We start from the raw sequence: 14,396 nt of genomic DNA, 5'->3' as shown, positions 1-14,396 counted from the left end.
TTAGGGATGCCCAGTGACCAAAAACAAAGTTAAATGAAAGCACTTTGGTCTCATTCAAGTCATTGCAGATATAACCCAATAGGGTTATTTTGAAATAGAAAGCTGAAATATTCTAAGCATCTGACACATGCTCTGTGTGTGTGTGTGTGTGTGTGTGTGTGTGTGTGTGTGTGTGAAGCTAGAGGTTACCTTGTGTTTTAACAAAACGCAAAACAGCTGCTGAAATAGATACACTTCTGATTTATGATGATGTACCAGGTGCCAGGTCTGAGTCTAAAATGTAACAAGAGTGTTGAAGTATAAGACTATATTGTCTAAAGCCTCTTGTGTTGGATTTTTATATCCTAGATTCTGTAGAAAAACAGCCCTAGATATTGGCTGTCCTCAGACAGGAAGATTTTTACTGCCACACATGTTTGCAAATACACTTCTGTTTCAGATATTTTGGATCATAACCCTCCTTCTCTTAGCCCTTTGGGAGTTTGGATCCCGGGATCTTTTTCTTGGAATCCACATGTGTGTTACTACACCAGGAAGTAAACACCACTAGGACATTGTGTAGATTTTCCTGTAGAGCCTTGAATGGTCCTCAGAGGTTCCAAAAGGGAACTAAGGGCAGGAGGAGGGTGGAACTTTAGAAATACCGTAAACGACTAGGAAAAAATAAATGGGAATATATCCATTCTCAGTTAAAAGACTAGTCTGTACAGTCATACTACCTTTCTCATTAACCAGGTTGTTTTTGTCTTTTAAATACCATCCCCAGAACCCTTCTGGAAATGTTCCATTAGAGGAATGAGAAGATAATCCTAACTTCTGGTCCAGAATCTTTCTTCCTACTCCTATTCCCTCCCTCCCCCTCTAATCAGGAGAAATTAATGAGATAATGGACCCCCATAATAACTTTTTATCTCAGCCTTTCTGGGGTACTGGTGCCATTTTGATTTAGACTTTCTAACGCTCTACCTAATGGGATTTTCAGAAATAGTCATAGTTGTAGTAGTAGTAGCAGTCTTAGTTATAGTTGTAATCATAATCGCTGTCGGTTGCTGTTATTGAGTCATTTTTCAGTTGAGTCCAACTCTTCATGACCCATTTGGGGTTTTCCTGGCAAAGATACTGGAGAGCTTTGCCATTTCCTTCTCCAGCTCATTTTACAGATGAGAAAACTGAGGGACTAATATCCTCAAATATAATCTTGACAATGTAATGGTAATTAAATGGGAGGATATTTCCCATTCATTAATAGACCCATGTGACTTGATTAAATCACATGGAAGCCTAAGTCCCATGTGGTGGGAGGAGCTTGCTGAATGGGTAGAACAGGAAGGGTGGAGCAGAGCTGGGAGGAAGTGAGAGCAATTAGAGTGGAGAGAGAGAGGACACAGGCAAGCTAGGCTTCTGAGTGTTTGTTTGTGGGAAAGCCCTAGTGGGGAGCAGGGGAAATGGAGAAAGAGGGTTGGGAATGCCTTTGTACTCAGCAATGCTAATTTGTATTGACTTCTTGACTGCTATGATTGATTTTGCTTTCTGGTTTGGGGATTTGACTTTCTGGTGTCTGAATAAATGTTTTTCTTCTGCTTTCTATATGAAGAGTCTGTTATACTTTGAGGTTCCAGACTATATTCATAGTTGCCCTTGGTGCTGTGAATATTGGTGATATATTTGGAGTCATGAACAGGATCACAAAGTATAAAATCTCTATTTGGAGGCAGAAAGAATTTAGAGGAAGAAATGGATATCCCAGGATGGGAGGATGTAGTATATTTTTCCCTAATAAGGGAATAGATAAAAAGCACTAGACCCTGTGAAAATTGGGAAGCAAGGTTATAAGAAGGGGAACCTAGAGACTTGGAAAGGTGTTTGCAAGGAATACCAACAAGACCAGGGAAAGAGCTGGAAGTATGTAGAGCAGCAGGATTTTATTAACAGGTTACTGTATTGGGTGTGAAAGTAGAGATGGGCTACTAAAGGAAAAAATTCAGATGGAAAAAGAGTTAGCTAGCTTGCATGGGAATTTTCAGCATTAGGGCTCTCCTTTAAAAGAGCTGGCTGGGGCAGGAGTCTCAGGTGGAAGAAAAGGCTGTTCATTTAGCTAAGAAGAACCAGAAGGCTGGCAAAAGAAGTGTGCATACAACCTTTGTACAGACTCAACCTAGTTGTCATGAAGGCAGTTGCCAGGACAGTGGACAGAACATGTAACTAAGTCAGAGTTGGAAAGTGAAACAACGTTGCAGGGGGAGACTTTTAAGGCCAAAGCTTGCCCCATACTTAGGTAAAAACAAGAGAACCAAGCAGGGAACACATTGTTTTGGAAGGTAATTGAGGATTTTACTCAGCAGGAGGTCACAGATATTTGCAGTCAATTCACCCCAAGGATGGGAGAATCATTAATATCTTGGATGGTGAGAATCAGTGATGAAGGAGTTAGAGGAGTATTGATAGATGTCCTGGATGACTTGAAATTTTTGGCATCAGAGTCCTTTTGTACAGCAAGCCTTTAGAGATTACAATATGCAGTGAGGTAACAATAGGACCAATCTATTAGCTTTGGATGCAGAAGAATGCAGTAGGCAGTATCCCACTGATTCTATGTGACCTAGTGGAGAAAGACCTTTTTATTCACTTAGGGACTATAGAAGAAAGTTAAAGGAAGAGCATAAGACTGATGTAATAATCAGAAATGCAGATGCATGCTATGATATCCCCTTAGCAGATTCTCATAGGAATATAATAGTGCAGATGGCTCCTCCTGCTTACAAACACCTAGTTTTGATTCTAAAAACTGGGGAAATAGGGAACCCTCTTTCGGAGGTGCTGGACAAGATTTCACGGTTAAGTGACTTAGGGGACTGGGGAAAGGATAAATTTCCTCAAGAGAGAAGAGTAAAGAGCCAGTGGATTCAAAGTCAGAAAAGACTGACAAGGAAAGAACTGTTTACTGTTCTATTGAGACTAGGAGTAGATCTTGGAAGCATAGATGGTATTCCAACTAATGAACTATACAGAATGTACTGGGAAAAGGGGCTTAATACTAGACAGAATAGAGGAGTAAGAACTGCCCCTGCAGATCCTCCTGAAACCTAGTATCCAGGTTCATCACACCTTCAGGGAGAATAGGAAATTGGTCAAGTCCTAGCTCAGATTAAAGAAACACACAGATGAGATTACAGACCCCATGTCAATTGGACCATGTATTGGAAAAAATGGATCAAATACTGTAATCAGGGCATTAATAGATACTGGGGGGCAGGTCTCCCTTATACATGGAAATCCTGATAAGTTTAAACATGGAACTCCTACTACCATCACTGGGACGGGCTGAAATATCAGCGAGACAAGTCAAACTAATGATGAAAATTGGATAATTTTCTAACAAAAAATATATCGTGGTAATTGTACCCATTCCTGGATACTTCATTGGAATAGATATATTGAGAGGTATGACTAAATTTACCTGAAGGAAGACGCCAATTTGCAATGAGGAAGACAGGAATTAATACAGTTTTAGTGAGTAAATGTAAAAGCAAGGACCCTGACATACAGAGAAGGGCCTGCTATCACAGTTCTTAGATCTACTTTTCTAAAAGGAAAAGCAATTTTTGAAGGGTCAACAATCACTTTAATCAAGTACACGCAAAATTCACTTAGTTCAGGGAACAAGTCAGTACCCTGAACTTCAGAGAAAATGCAGAGAAATCAAAATCAACAGACATGGTTTCCAACTGTCTGACATAAGCAATACATACATGATATATTAACAGACAGATCCAACTGTCTGATGATTACATACCTACATAGTTGCCAGTTACCAACACCTGAGCTTTTGAAGCTGAAGGGCTGTTTAGCAGCTTCCCAGAGTCCTGTCTGGCTAAAGAAACACTTCCAATCAGTAAGCCCCAAAGTAAAACCTCACCTTAGAGTATTTATACATTTTTCAGAACCAGAGGGCATCACAACCCTTGAGTATCAACGCCTCATTAATAAAAGGTGTGGACCTTCCTACAAATCTTCCCGTGCCTATTAATGGGTGGGAAAGATCTTCTTTAATCACATTCAATCAGAGGCACTTGCTTATACTAAAACAAAAAACACAGTGTCAATACAGTAAAATAAAAATGAACCCAATCACTTTTCCTGAACCTTCTAAAGTAATTACTTTAAAGCAGTATCATGTGCCAGGTAGGCAAGATGAAATTACCAATACTATAAAGGAATATGTTGGGGCAGGAGTGTTAATCCCTACAACCACTCAATGGAATAATCCTGTTTGACCAGTACAAAAGTCACATGGGACATGGAGGATGACAGTGGATTATAGAGAACTGAATAAGGTGACTCCTCTCTTGTATGCTGCTGTTCTAGATACTGTTACCTTAATAGAAAAGATCCAGAAATATGACAGGACTTGGTACACAGTTATTGATCTAGTCAATGCTTTTTTTTTTTTTTTTTACCATCCCAATAGATTCTAAACAATGAGACCAATTTGCTTCCACTTGGCAGGGCAGACAATATACTTTTACATGCCACAAGGATATCTGCATAGTCCTACTATTTGTCATAGGATTGTAACTGAACATTTGGATGAATTAGAGCTACCTGGTGTATAGCTTAACCACTATATAGATGATATTATGATACAAGGAAAAAATGTAAAAGAAGTGGAGAAAAGTTTGACACTTTTAATTGAGCATACAAAAAGCAAAGGGTGGAAAATTAACCTTGCAAAAGTTCAAGGGCCAGGTCAAACTGAAAATTTTTGGGTATACAATGAAATAAAGGGCTACAAGAGATTCTCCCACAAGCCCAACAAAAGATTCAGAATTTTCCTATCCCCACCAATAAGAAAGAGGCCCCAAAGTTTATAGGATTATTTGAATATTAGTGACATCACATACCACATTTGAGACAAATTTTGAAACCCTTATATAAAATTACTAGGAAAAAATATGAATTTGATTGGGGACTTGAGCAGAGTAAAGCTTTTGAAGAAGCAAATGTTGCTATGCAGTTGACCCTAGACTTATGGCCTATGCAAAGTGGCCTGGTGGAATTACAAGTGATTGTACAGGATGAATACACAAACTGGAGTTCATGGCAAAAGCAACAATGCAATGTAATTTAAATGGGAAGATCTTTTCCATTCATTAATAGGCCCATGCAATCTGCTTAAATCACATGGAGGCCTAAGTTACATGTGCTGGGAGAACCTGGCTGAATGGGTAGAACAGGAAGGGTGGAACAAAACTGAGAGAAATTGAGTAAGAGTAGTTAGAGTGGAGAGAGAGAGGACACAAGCAAACAGACAACTAGGCTCATGAGTGTTTGTTTGTGGGAAGGCCCCAGATCTGAGTAGGGTGGTGGCATGAGGCTTGGGAATGACTTTGCCCCCTGCAGTGCTAATGTGTATTGATTTCTTGGCTACTATGATGGATTTGGCTTTCTGGCTTGGGGATTTGGTTTTCTGGTGTCTGAATAAATGTTTTTCTTCTGCCTTCTGTATGGAGAGTCTATTATACTTTGTGACTGAGAACTATGCTAGCATATTCACAGTCACAACCATAGCTGTGAATATTGCCTTGATAATACAGGCCAATAAGAATCTTTTTTTTTCTTTAAGTTTGTCATACAGTTGCCCTCCATGGGGGTAATTCAGGGGATTCAGCTCAATAGTAAAAGATCAGATATGAGTCTCTGAGGTTTCATCTGAGGGATTTATCACCCCTGAATGAACCCATTCTTTAGAGGCAATGTGGTAGAGTAGAGCAGACAGAAAGAGTTCAAGTACCAACACAACTGCCTTTATAAAGGAGAAAATGTACACAATTTTATAATCTAAAAGGCAAAAACTAAAGGCTTATAACAATAACAACAAATAAATTATCCTGAATATAATCTTGTGGGGGGAAATGGGCCATTCATGGAATAAAGAATTTTCCAAAAAAACCCAAAGCTAAATAGAAACTTTGACATTTAAACACAGAAGTTAAAAGCAACCTAAGAAAGTAAATATAATGGAATAAACAGAAAGGCTAAATAATGATGTAGTGCTTCCATACTAATAGATGAACAAGTGTACCCTCAGAGGGTCATAGATAGAGTTAATTAAGACAAACAGAAGATGTTTAGTTCTGATGGGCATAAGAAAGGAAGGAAAAGTAAGGGGAAAATAAACATACTGGGAAAAGAGAGGGGTTAGGGAAAGGGGTACTCACTATTTCTTATAATTGAGTGCAAAAGAAGAAGATATATAAGGAGACTAGAAAAGATGGCAGAGCAGGAAGAAGAAATGTAGTCAAGTTCTCTCCCATAAGTACTCCAGATAAGATAGAGAAAGAATATGAGATCAACTAGTGATTGGAAAATCCAAGGAAAAACCAGAATAGGTTGTTTTTCTAACTCAAGATGTAAAATTCAAGCCACAGGCAAATGACCAAGGTCATGCAACACGGTGTCTCTGATCTTAGAGAATGATCTCAGATTTGACTCAGTCCAAGTGACCAGAACAAGGGATGAGCATGAGGAATCACTCTACAGCTATATCACTCCAAACTTACAAAGCCTTCCAGCTGGCTGACGGGGGTCAGGCCTAGCAACTATCTACTGGAGCTACAAAAAAGGACAAGCCTGCAGTAACATTTCCCAGATCTAAACAAGCATCAGAACCTTGCAAAGTTCATACCAGAAGGAAAACAATTAGACTATGTCCTAGATTAAACCATTTATGATTTGCTAAAAATTGTGTTTCCTGATCTGAGCTGTCCCTAAGATTGGTGAAAAACACAGCACTCAATAACTGGAAAAGACAGTAGAGGGGCCCTGGAACATATACATCACCATTTCTTTAGAATTGAACAGAAATTGATCCTAACATATTATCTGACTTAACTTATTTAACTTTTCAATTCAGAAAGTGTGGCTGGAAGAATAAACAAAACATAAACAAAAAATAACGTTAATGATAAAGAGCTATTATGAAACCAAGGATGCTTAAGACAAAAATCCAGAAGAAGAGGATAACTTCACAACATCTCCAAGGGAAGCTTCAAAGAAAAGCACAGCTTGACTCTAAGGCCAAGTAGAATTCCTCAAAGAAATTAAGAAAAAATTTTTTTAAGTTCAAATGACATTATAAATGAAATGAGAGCTCTAGAGGAAAGAATTGGAAACTAAATGAGAACTCTGAAAAAAAGATTGGGAAAGATAATTAACAACTTAGTATGAGTTGTACAAAATCTTACCCAAATATCGGACTCCATGAAAATTAAAATAGACCAAATAGAAGTTAATGATTGCACGAGATAACCAGAAATATTTAAATACAATTAAAAGATTGGAAAAATAAGAGAAAATATAAGCTATCTTATTTCAGAAACAATTGATCTGGAAAACAGATCAAGAAGAAATAATTTGAGAATTATTAGGTTTCATGGAAAGAATTTTTTAAAAAACCTTGTTGTAAAATTTTCCATAAACTATAAAGGAAAACTGCCCAGACCTCTTAGTACCAGAGGGCAAAGTAAATATGGAAAGAATCCATTGATCGCTTCCTAAAAGAAACTCCCAGGAATGTGGAGGTGAAATTTGAAAGCTTCAAAGAAAAAAGTTTGAAGGGAAAAACAATATAGGCAGCTAGAAGGAAGCTATCAAGGAACTACAGTCAAGATCACAGATGAGTTGGCAGCTACCACTATAAAGTAGCAGAAAATTGAAAATATGGTATTCCAAAGGGTAAAGGTTATAGGTTTAAACCAAGGACAACTTTCCCAGCAAAACTTTAGAATTCTACAGGGGGGAAACACATATCTTTAACAAAGTAGAAGATCTTTAGGAATTTCTGATTTTAAAAAAATCCAGAACTGATTTTGAAATACAAGTATGGGAATCAAGATACACATAAAGATAACATAAGTGAACAATCATACAGAATTACATAAAGATGAAGCTTTTATATTCCAATAGACATGTGTTGTTTCAGAGCTCTAATTGCATCAGAAGTTATAAAAGGAGTTACATAAGACATTGGTTCTGGGAATGGATATGGTATTTTTTTTTTTGATGAAGTTAATAGGGAAAGACAATGGACGGGAAAGGGAATATATTCAGGAAGAAAAAGTATGCAAGGGTAAGGAAATTTACTATCTCACATAATTATAGTGTAAAAGTAAAAAAATTAGTAATCATAATAGATTATGCAAAAAAAAATAGGATAGTGGCAGGGAGATTGGCTAACATGTGAACCTCATTTTGATATGAACGAGTCAAAGGACAGTAGAACACACATACATGGAGGGTTTCATGTAGAAATACATTCAACTTCCTAGGGAAACAGGAGGGAATGGGAAAAGGAGACAATAGGAGAAAAAAAGGGAAGGTAAATTCTGGGAAGGATTAGTTGCAAGAAAAGTAAATTTGTTTCTTAGAGGGTGGAGTACAAAGTGAAATTTTTTTAACAAAGGAGTCTAGGGTGAAGCCTGTCTCCCTAGTACAAGAGAAGACCACCTACAATCATTCCCTGGTTTTTTGTTCTTTTGGTTTTATGTTTTTGTTTTTTTACAAGAAGAGTTAACAGGCAGAGCCAAGTAATCAGAAGCCAGAGAACTTACACAATGGAGAATAATTTAAAGGAAAACAACTTTGAAAGCCAGCCAAACTCTCATTGGTGTGGTGACCCCTCTTAGCTTCCGAGAGGGCTGATGGGGAAACAGACCTTACTCCTTTCCTTTCTGCAGAAAGGTGGTGGTCTTTTGGTGTGGGATGAGGCGTAAGATGGTGAGATGTACTCAATGTGTTAGTAATTCTGTTTTCTGATACATAGGTTCTTTTGGGTGGGAGGGAGGGGAGAATCAAGACAGCATTGATGCAGTAGGGATTTGGTTCCCAGATTTCAGACTAAATGGCATTCACTTTTGAGAGCTGCAAAGATTCCTCACCTGCATTCCCAAATTGCAAAACTTAATTCAGATCACAACTTGTGGCAAAGAGCAATTAAAATACAATGATTCAACAAAAAATTAAATTAAATTTAAAAAGGAGTCTAATTGGGCTCTGGTCAAGGAGAAGCAGACTGCATCAAACACAGAGTGTTGGTGTTGAGCTCTCTCTCTCTCTCTCTCTCTCTCTCTCTCTCTCTCTCTCTCTCTCTCTCTCTCCTTTTCTCCCTCCCTTCCTCTCTCTCCGAAAGGAGTGAAAAGTAAAAGGAAATAGTATAAGAAAATAAGATAGAAAGAAATACACAATTAAAAGTCATAACTGAGTGTGAATGGGATAAACTCATACGCTGGAGAGGAGAGTATAATGTGGTAAAAAGCAGAATCCAACAATATGTTGTTTACAAGAAACGCACTTATAACTTAAAGAATGACACAACTTTAGATGGTTTGTGGTGAAGGAACATCTCTTTTGCTTCATTTGAACTCAAGTAAGTAGGGGTAGCAATTGCTATCTAATATGAGGGAACATAAAAAACAGACTTGATTAAAAGAGATAAACAGGGAAACTACATAATGCTAAAAGGTATCACAGACAATATATTAAATTAATATAAATATTTAACATATATGTACCTACTGGCGTAGCATCTAGATGCAGGAAAAACTAAAGTTAGAGGGAAAAGTAGACAGTAGAAGTACAATAGCTAAGGACCTCAGTATACCTTTTTCAGACCTAGACAAATATAACAACAACAACAAAGGAAACAAAGAGTTCCATAGAAGTTAAATATGATCTGATGACCCCTAAGTGGGAATACAAAGGAGTGTACATATTCTTTTCACAGCATAACCATTTACAAAATTAACCATGAATTAGGACATAAACTTTATAAAAATTCAGAAAAGCGGAAATATTAAACATATCCTTTCCTCACCACAATGCAATAAAATTATATTCAATAAAGAACTGTTGTAAAAAGGATTAAAAATTAATTGGATTCTAAGGAATATGGGGAATCAAAGAACAGATTCTAGAAATAATATATAATTTCATCAAGGAAAATTACAACAATGAGGCAATATACAAAAATCTACAGAGGCAGATAAATCTGTCCTTAGAGAGAAAATTGTGTGTGTGTGTGTGTGTGTGTGTGTGTGTGTGCCTTTATCCACAAAAAAAAAAATAAATCAAAGAACTAAGCATGCAATTAAAAAAATAGAAAATCCACACGTTTGAAAACATTAATTGAACACCAAAATGGAAATTCTGAAGATAAAGGAAGATATTACCAAATTTGAAAGCAAAATTCCATTAAATTAAAAACTAGGGGCTATTTTTTAAAGTGACAAAATAGAAAACAAATTGAATGAATAAGCATAGGTAAAAAAGAAATAAAATGATTACTTTTTGCAGATAATATACTGACCTACTTAGAGAACTCCAGAATCAACTAAAAATTAATTGGAAGAATGAATAATCTTTGCAAAGTTGCAAAAAACCATAATTCACCAGAATTTCTGTATGATAGTCTCTTTACCCTCACCCTCTCCAAAGGAAAAAACAGAACAGCAAGAAGAGATGTGAGATATTCTCATGTGTCTGGAATAGTCTTCTTCTTCATGTCTGCCTCTTGGCTAATCTCAGCTAAACTTTTACCTTCTGTGAGAAATTTTTCCTGATTCCCCTGTTTATGATAGCGGCTTCCCTTTGTTTATTGTCTCCAATTTATCAGCATTATTGCTATCACTGTTTTATTATTTCTGTCTTCAGATATAAAGATAATGCTCAGAGAGATTACCTAAGCAAAGGTTTACAGAAATTATATGATTTGTCCATATATCATAAATGGTAGAACCAATCCTAAGGTTTTGAGTAGATGTTCTTTTATTATACCATATCACCTCCATGTCACTTCCCTGGTATGCTAGCCAAAGTTTTACTAAAGAAAAAAAATAAGCTAAGTCAGTAAAGAGAGGTCTCTAGAAGCTACAGAATAGCTCCCTCCATTGTGAAAAGTATTTAACTGAAACCTTTTAATCAGTGAAAGAAAATGAGATAACAACAATGACAATAATTATCATTTATATTAATATCTTAAAATTTTCAAAATGCTTTACAAATATTATCTATGAAGTCAGAGTTATTATTATCCCCATTTTATAGATGACGAAACTGAGGAAGAGGTTAAATGACTTGCCTAGAGTCACACAGTAAGTATCTAAGGCAGGATTTCAGCTCAGCTTTTCCTCACTCTGGGTCCAACATTTAATACACTAGACCAGCCATAATTATTGAAGAGCAAAGTCAAGAAATTCTTTCAGGGCTCTCCTTGAGCAAAATAATGGAGTAATTCAGCAACAACTTTATCACCACCACCACTCTCTAAGCACCAAAAACTCATTGCTTCTACGTACAGCAAGCCCCATTTAGAAGCTCATCCATCTGTACTACGTCTCTTATTCTCAAGGATGTCTCCTCTTTGGTTACTGTGTTCGTCCTTTGTTGCCAAAGAAGACCATGGCATCAGAGAAAAGATGACATGACTTGCACTTGACTTTGTTTTGAGTGAGGGAGGGCTGTGCAGGTTGCCAGCCTCACTTCTCCTCCAGAGTCATCTGAATCCAGTGACCAGGCATTCATCAGGATGTCTGGAGATGACCCAGCATGCACTGGGAGAGCCTGGCCCCTTTAGGCCAAGGTCTATGCAGGTACTCACTTAGGGTGAGGTAATGCCCATTCATTGGATAGGCCTATTTAAGATGTAGTCAGGGCATGACCCCCTTAATGAGGCAAAGAAAAAGAAAGACATCAGGCTGGGAGGGAAACAGCAACAGCTACTATTGATAATCACTCTTAAGCCAGGAGGGTCCAGAAGAACCCTTGGGCAAGGGCCCAGGGGTGTCTGAACTTCAAAGTGCACTAGGTTTCAGGTTTTGAGAAGGGTAGGGAAGGAAAAAGGGAAGGGAAGGAAAAAGGGAAGGGAAGGAAAGGGAAGGGAAGGAAAAAGGGAGGGAAAGGAAAGGGAAGGAAAAAGGGAAGGGAAGGGAAAGGAAGGGAAGGGAAGGAATTTAGCCAGTAAAACTTAAGTCAACTGGGCATCTTTTGGTCATCCAAATTTACATTCTTTTGGAGAGGAGAAGGAAAGGGAGGGGGAGGCAGACAGGAGAGGAGGAGCTGAGTTACCCAGCCAGCTGGGTCGGCATTCAGACAACTGCATCTACTCTGCTTTGGTAGGCAATGATTAGATTACTGAGAAGCCCATTCTAATGAGTTTGTAGCCGGAGAGATGCTATAACATACTCAGATACACAAATGGATTTGTAATCTCATTGATTTTGAAGTTTTCTCCAATGAACCAAATCTTAACTCATTCATGCCTACCTAGCCTATGTAACTCTTGCCCCTGGCTTTCCATAAGTTCACCACAGTGAGTCCATTCAACGTGCTGGAGGCCTTTCTTCTTTTCTCCCCAACTGCCATTCCTCAGCCTTAACACATATCCATCTTCTTTTCTGGTCATACTTATGATCATCCTTGACAACACCTTTTATTCGTGTTCTTCAAAGTTCCTTACTATCTACATGCTTTGGTTTGCTCATACCCATCATGCAATTCTCCATTGTCCTTTGTATGGTGCTCACTTTTAATTCTTTGAGTTGGTGGACTTATTGCCTTACAGGAACATCAGTGGAATTATGGTATTTAAAAAGGTGGGCCTTTCTTTGCTTTCATGGGAAGCCTTGAATTGTTGAAGTAATAATTAATATGGGCTTTCTGGAACTGATGCATTAATCTAAAGGATTGATTCTAAAGGGAATTTCAAGCTTTCTAGCAAAGGAGATGCTTTTGGCCACATGAAGGGAGAGGCAAAGATGTTTAATTCCCCTCTCAGACTACAATTCATCCACAGCCACTGGTACAATCATTAAATTTTGGGGTTGGCAGGACCTCCATAATTCTCTAGCCTTTACCCCTGCTCAAAGCATGAATGGCCTATAAGTGATTATGTAGCCTCCACTTGACCTCCAGTAAAGGGAAATTTTGAGGTAGCCATTCTACTTTTGGATAACTGTAATTGGGAGGAAGGAGGGGGAAAGGGAGGGAAGGAAGGAGGTGAAAAGCAGTATTTTCATACCTACCAGATGGTGGTCAAAAAAATCAACTTTTTTTCATTAGAAACAAGATAAAGAGTTAAAATTTACCAATAACTATTCATCATGATGCAACTTTTCTTCTTCCTCCTTTGCAAGGTCCTTTGATTATGTAATTGTAAAAAACAAAATAGATATGAATCAATTTATAAGCAGCAATGTGGTGATATAACCACTAGAGGACTCTGTTTATCAATTTATCATAGTGTCATATAAATCCACATTATAGGATCATGGGGTTAGAGCTAAAAAGGATCTTAGAGATCACTGAGTTCAATCCCATCATTTTTCAGATAAAGAAATTGAGGCCAAGAGATGTAAAATTGACTTACCCGGAATCACAGTCAGTAATCTTTCTCATTTTATTGAACAAACAGGTTTCTTAAACATGTATTAAGTGCAAGGCACTAATCTTCTGGAAAGAAAAGGAAATTTACTATGTTAGAAACATTCATATCATATTTTAAATAGATGTCAAATTTTAAAAACTTCAAAGCTTTAAAAGCAAGGATAAACAATAAATATTTTCCGAGTTCACAGTGTCATTGTGCGTTAACGTTCCCTGTCACTCACACTGAACCACCAAGTGGTTCATCCTAATTCTGATACCAGAACTAGCTCACTAGCTTCAAATTAACTTATGAAATAGCCTCATCTCAATAAACTCAGTTTGATCCAGTGGGAACACTGGCATTGGTATTGGAGTCAAGTCAGTAAGTAAGCACTAGGCTAAACCCTAGGAACAGAAAGAAAAAGCAAAATACAAAACAGAACAAAAAGACAGGCCCTGCCCTCAAGAATTTTATGTTCTAATGGGAGAAGACTATATATAAAAGGGAACTGAAAAAGGGAAGCAACTTGGAGGGAGTCAGAAGCAGAGCCAGAAGAGGACTAGAGTGAGAATGACTGGCCTGGGCGCTTTCTTCAAATGGAGAATCTGACAAAAACTCGTCTGTTAAAGGAGGGGAGAAAAAAGAAAAGGGAAAAAAGAAATTTACATGATAATTTTGTTGTATATTTGAAAAGAATAGCAAGTTTGCATAGTGGATTTGCAGTTTCATGTGCAATCATCTTTTTTAATTGCACTATGTTATAGAAATGTTTGTTTAATTCCATCAATTAAAAATAATTTTTTTTAAGGGGAAGAAAAAGGGGGCTGGAATCTCTTCTCTTCTACTTAATAATTGCATGACCTTGGAAAAGTAATTTCATATGTCTGGGCCTTAGTTATCATAACCATGTGTAAAATGAAAAGGTTGGACTAAATGAATTTGGAGTTAGAAAAATTAGGTTCAAAACCCACCTCTG

The 14,396-nt window shown here is 37.5% G+C and overlaps 1 protein-coding gene across 2 annotated transcripts in view; it reads right to left on the bottom strand.

Annotated features, from left to right (window-relative positions):
* Window positions 1-13,420: 13,420 nt before the first annotated feature.
* The window catches only part of C6H13orf46 (chromosome 6 C13orf46 homolog), a 48,222-nt gene continuing 47,246 nt past the window's right edge, over window positions 13,421-14,396 (bottom strand). For both annotated transcript variants that reach the window (XM_072621873.1, XM_072621870.1), the window contains one exon: window positions 13,421-13,503. In XM_072621873.1, the coding sequence (XP_072477974.1) occupies window positions 13,496-13,503 (8 nt within the window). In that variant the 3' untranslated portion in view covers window positions 13,421-13,495. The remainder of the gene's footprint in view (window positions 13,504-14,396) is intronic.

This window comes from Notamacropus eugenii, chromosome 6 (assembly GCF_028372415.1).
Source record: "Notamacropus eugenii isolate mMacEug1 chromosome 6, mMacEug1.pri_v2, whole genome shotgun sequence".
NCBI lineage: Eukaryota > Metazoa > Chordata > Mammalia > Diprotodontia > Macropodidae > Notamacropus > Notamacropus eugenii.
Note: the sequence above shows the minus strand (reverse complement) of the source record. Positions and strands in the feature narration are given on the sequence as shown.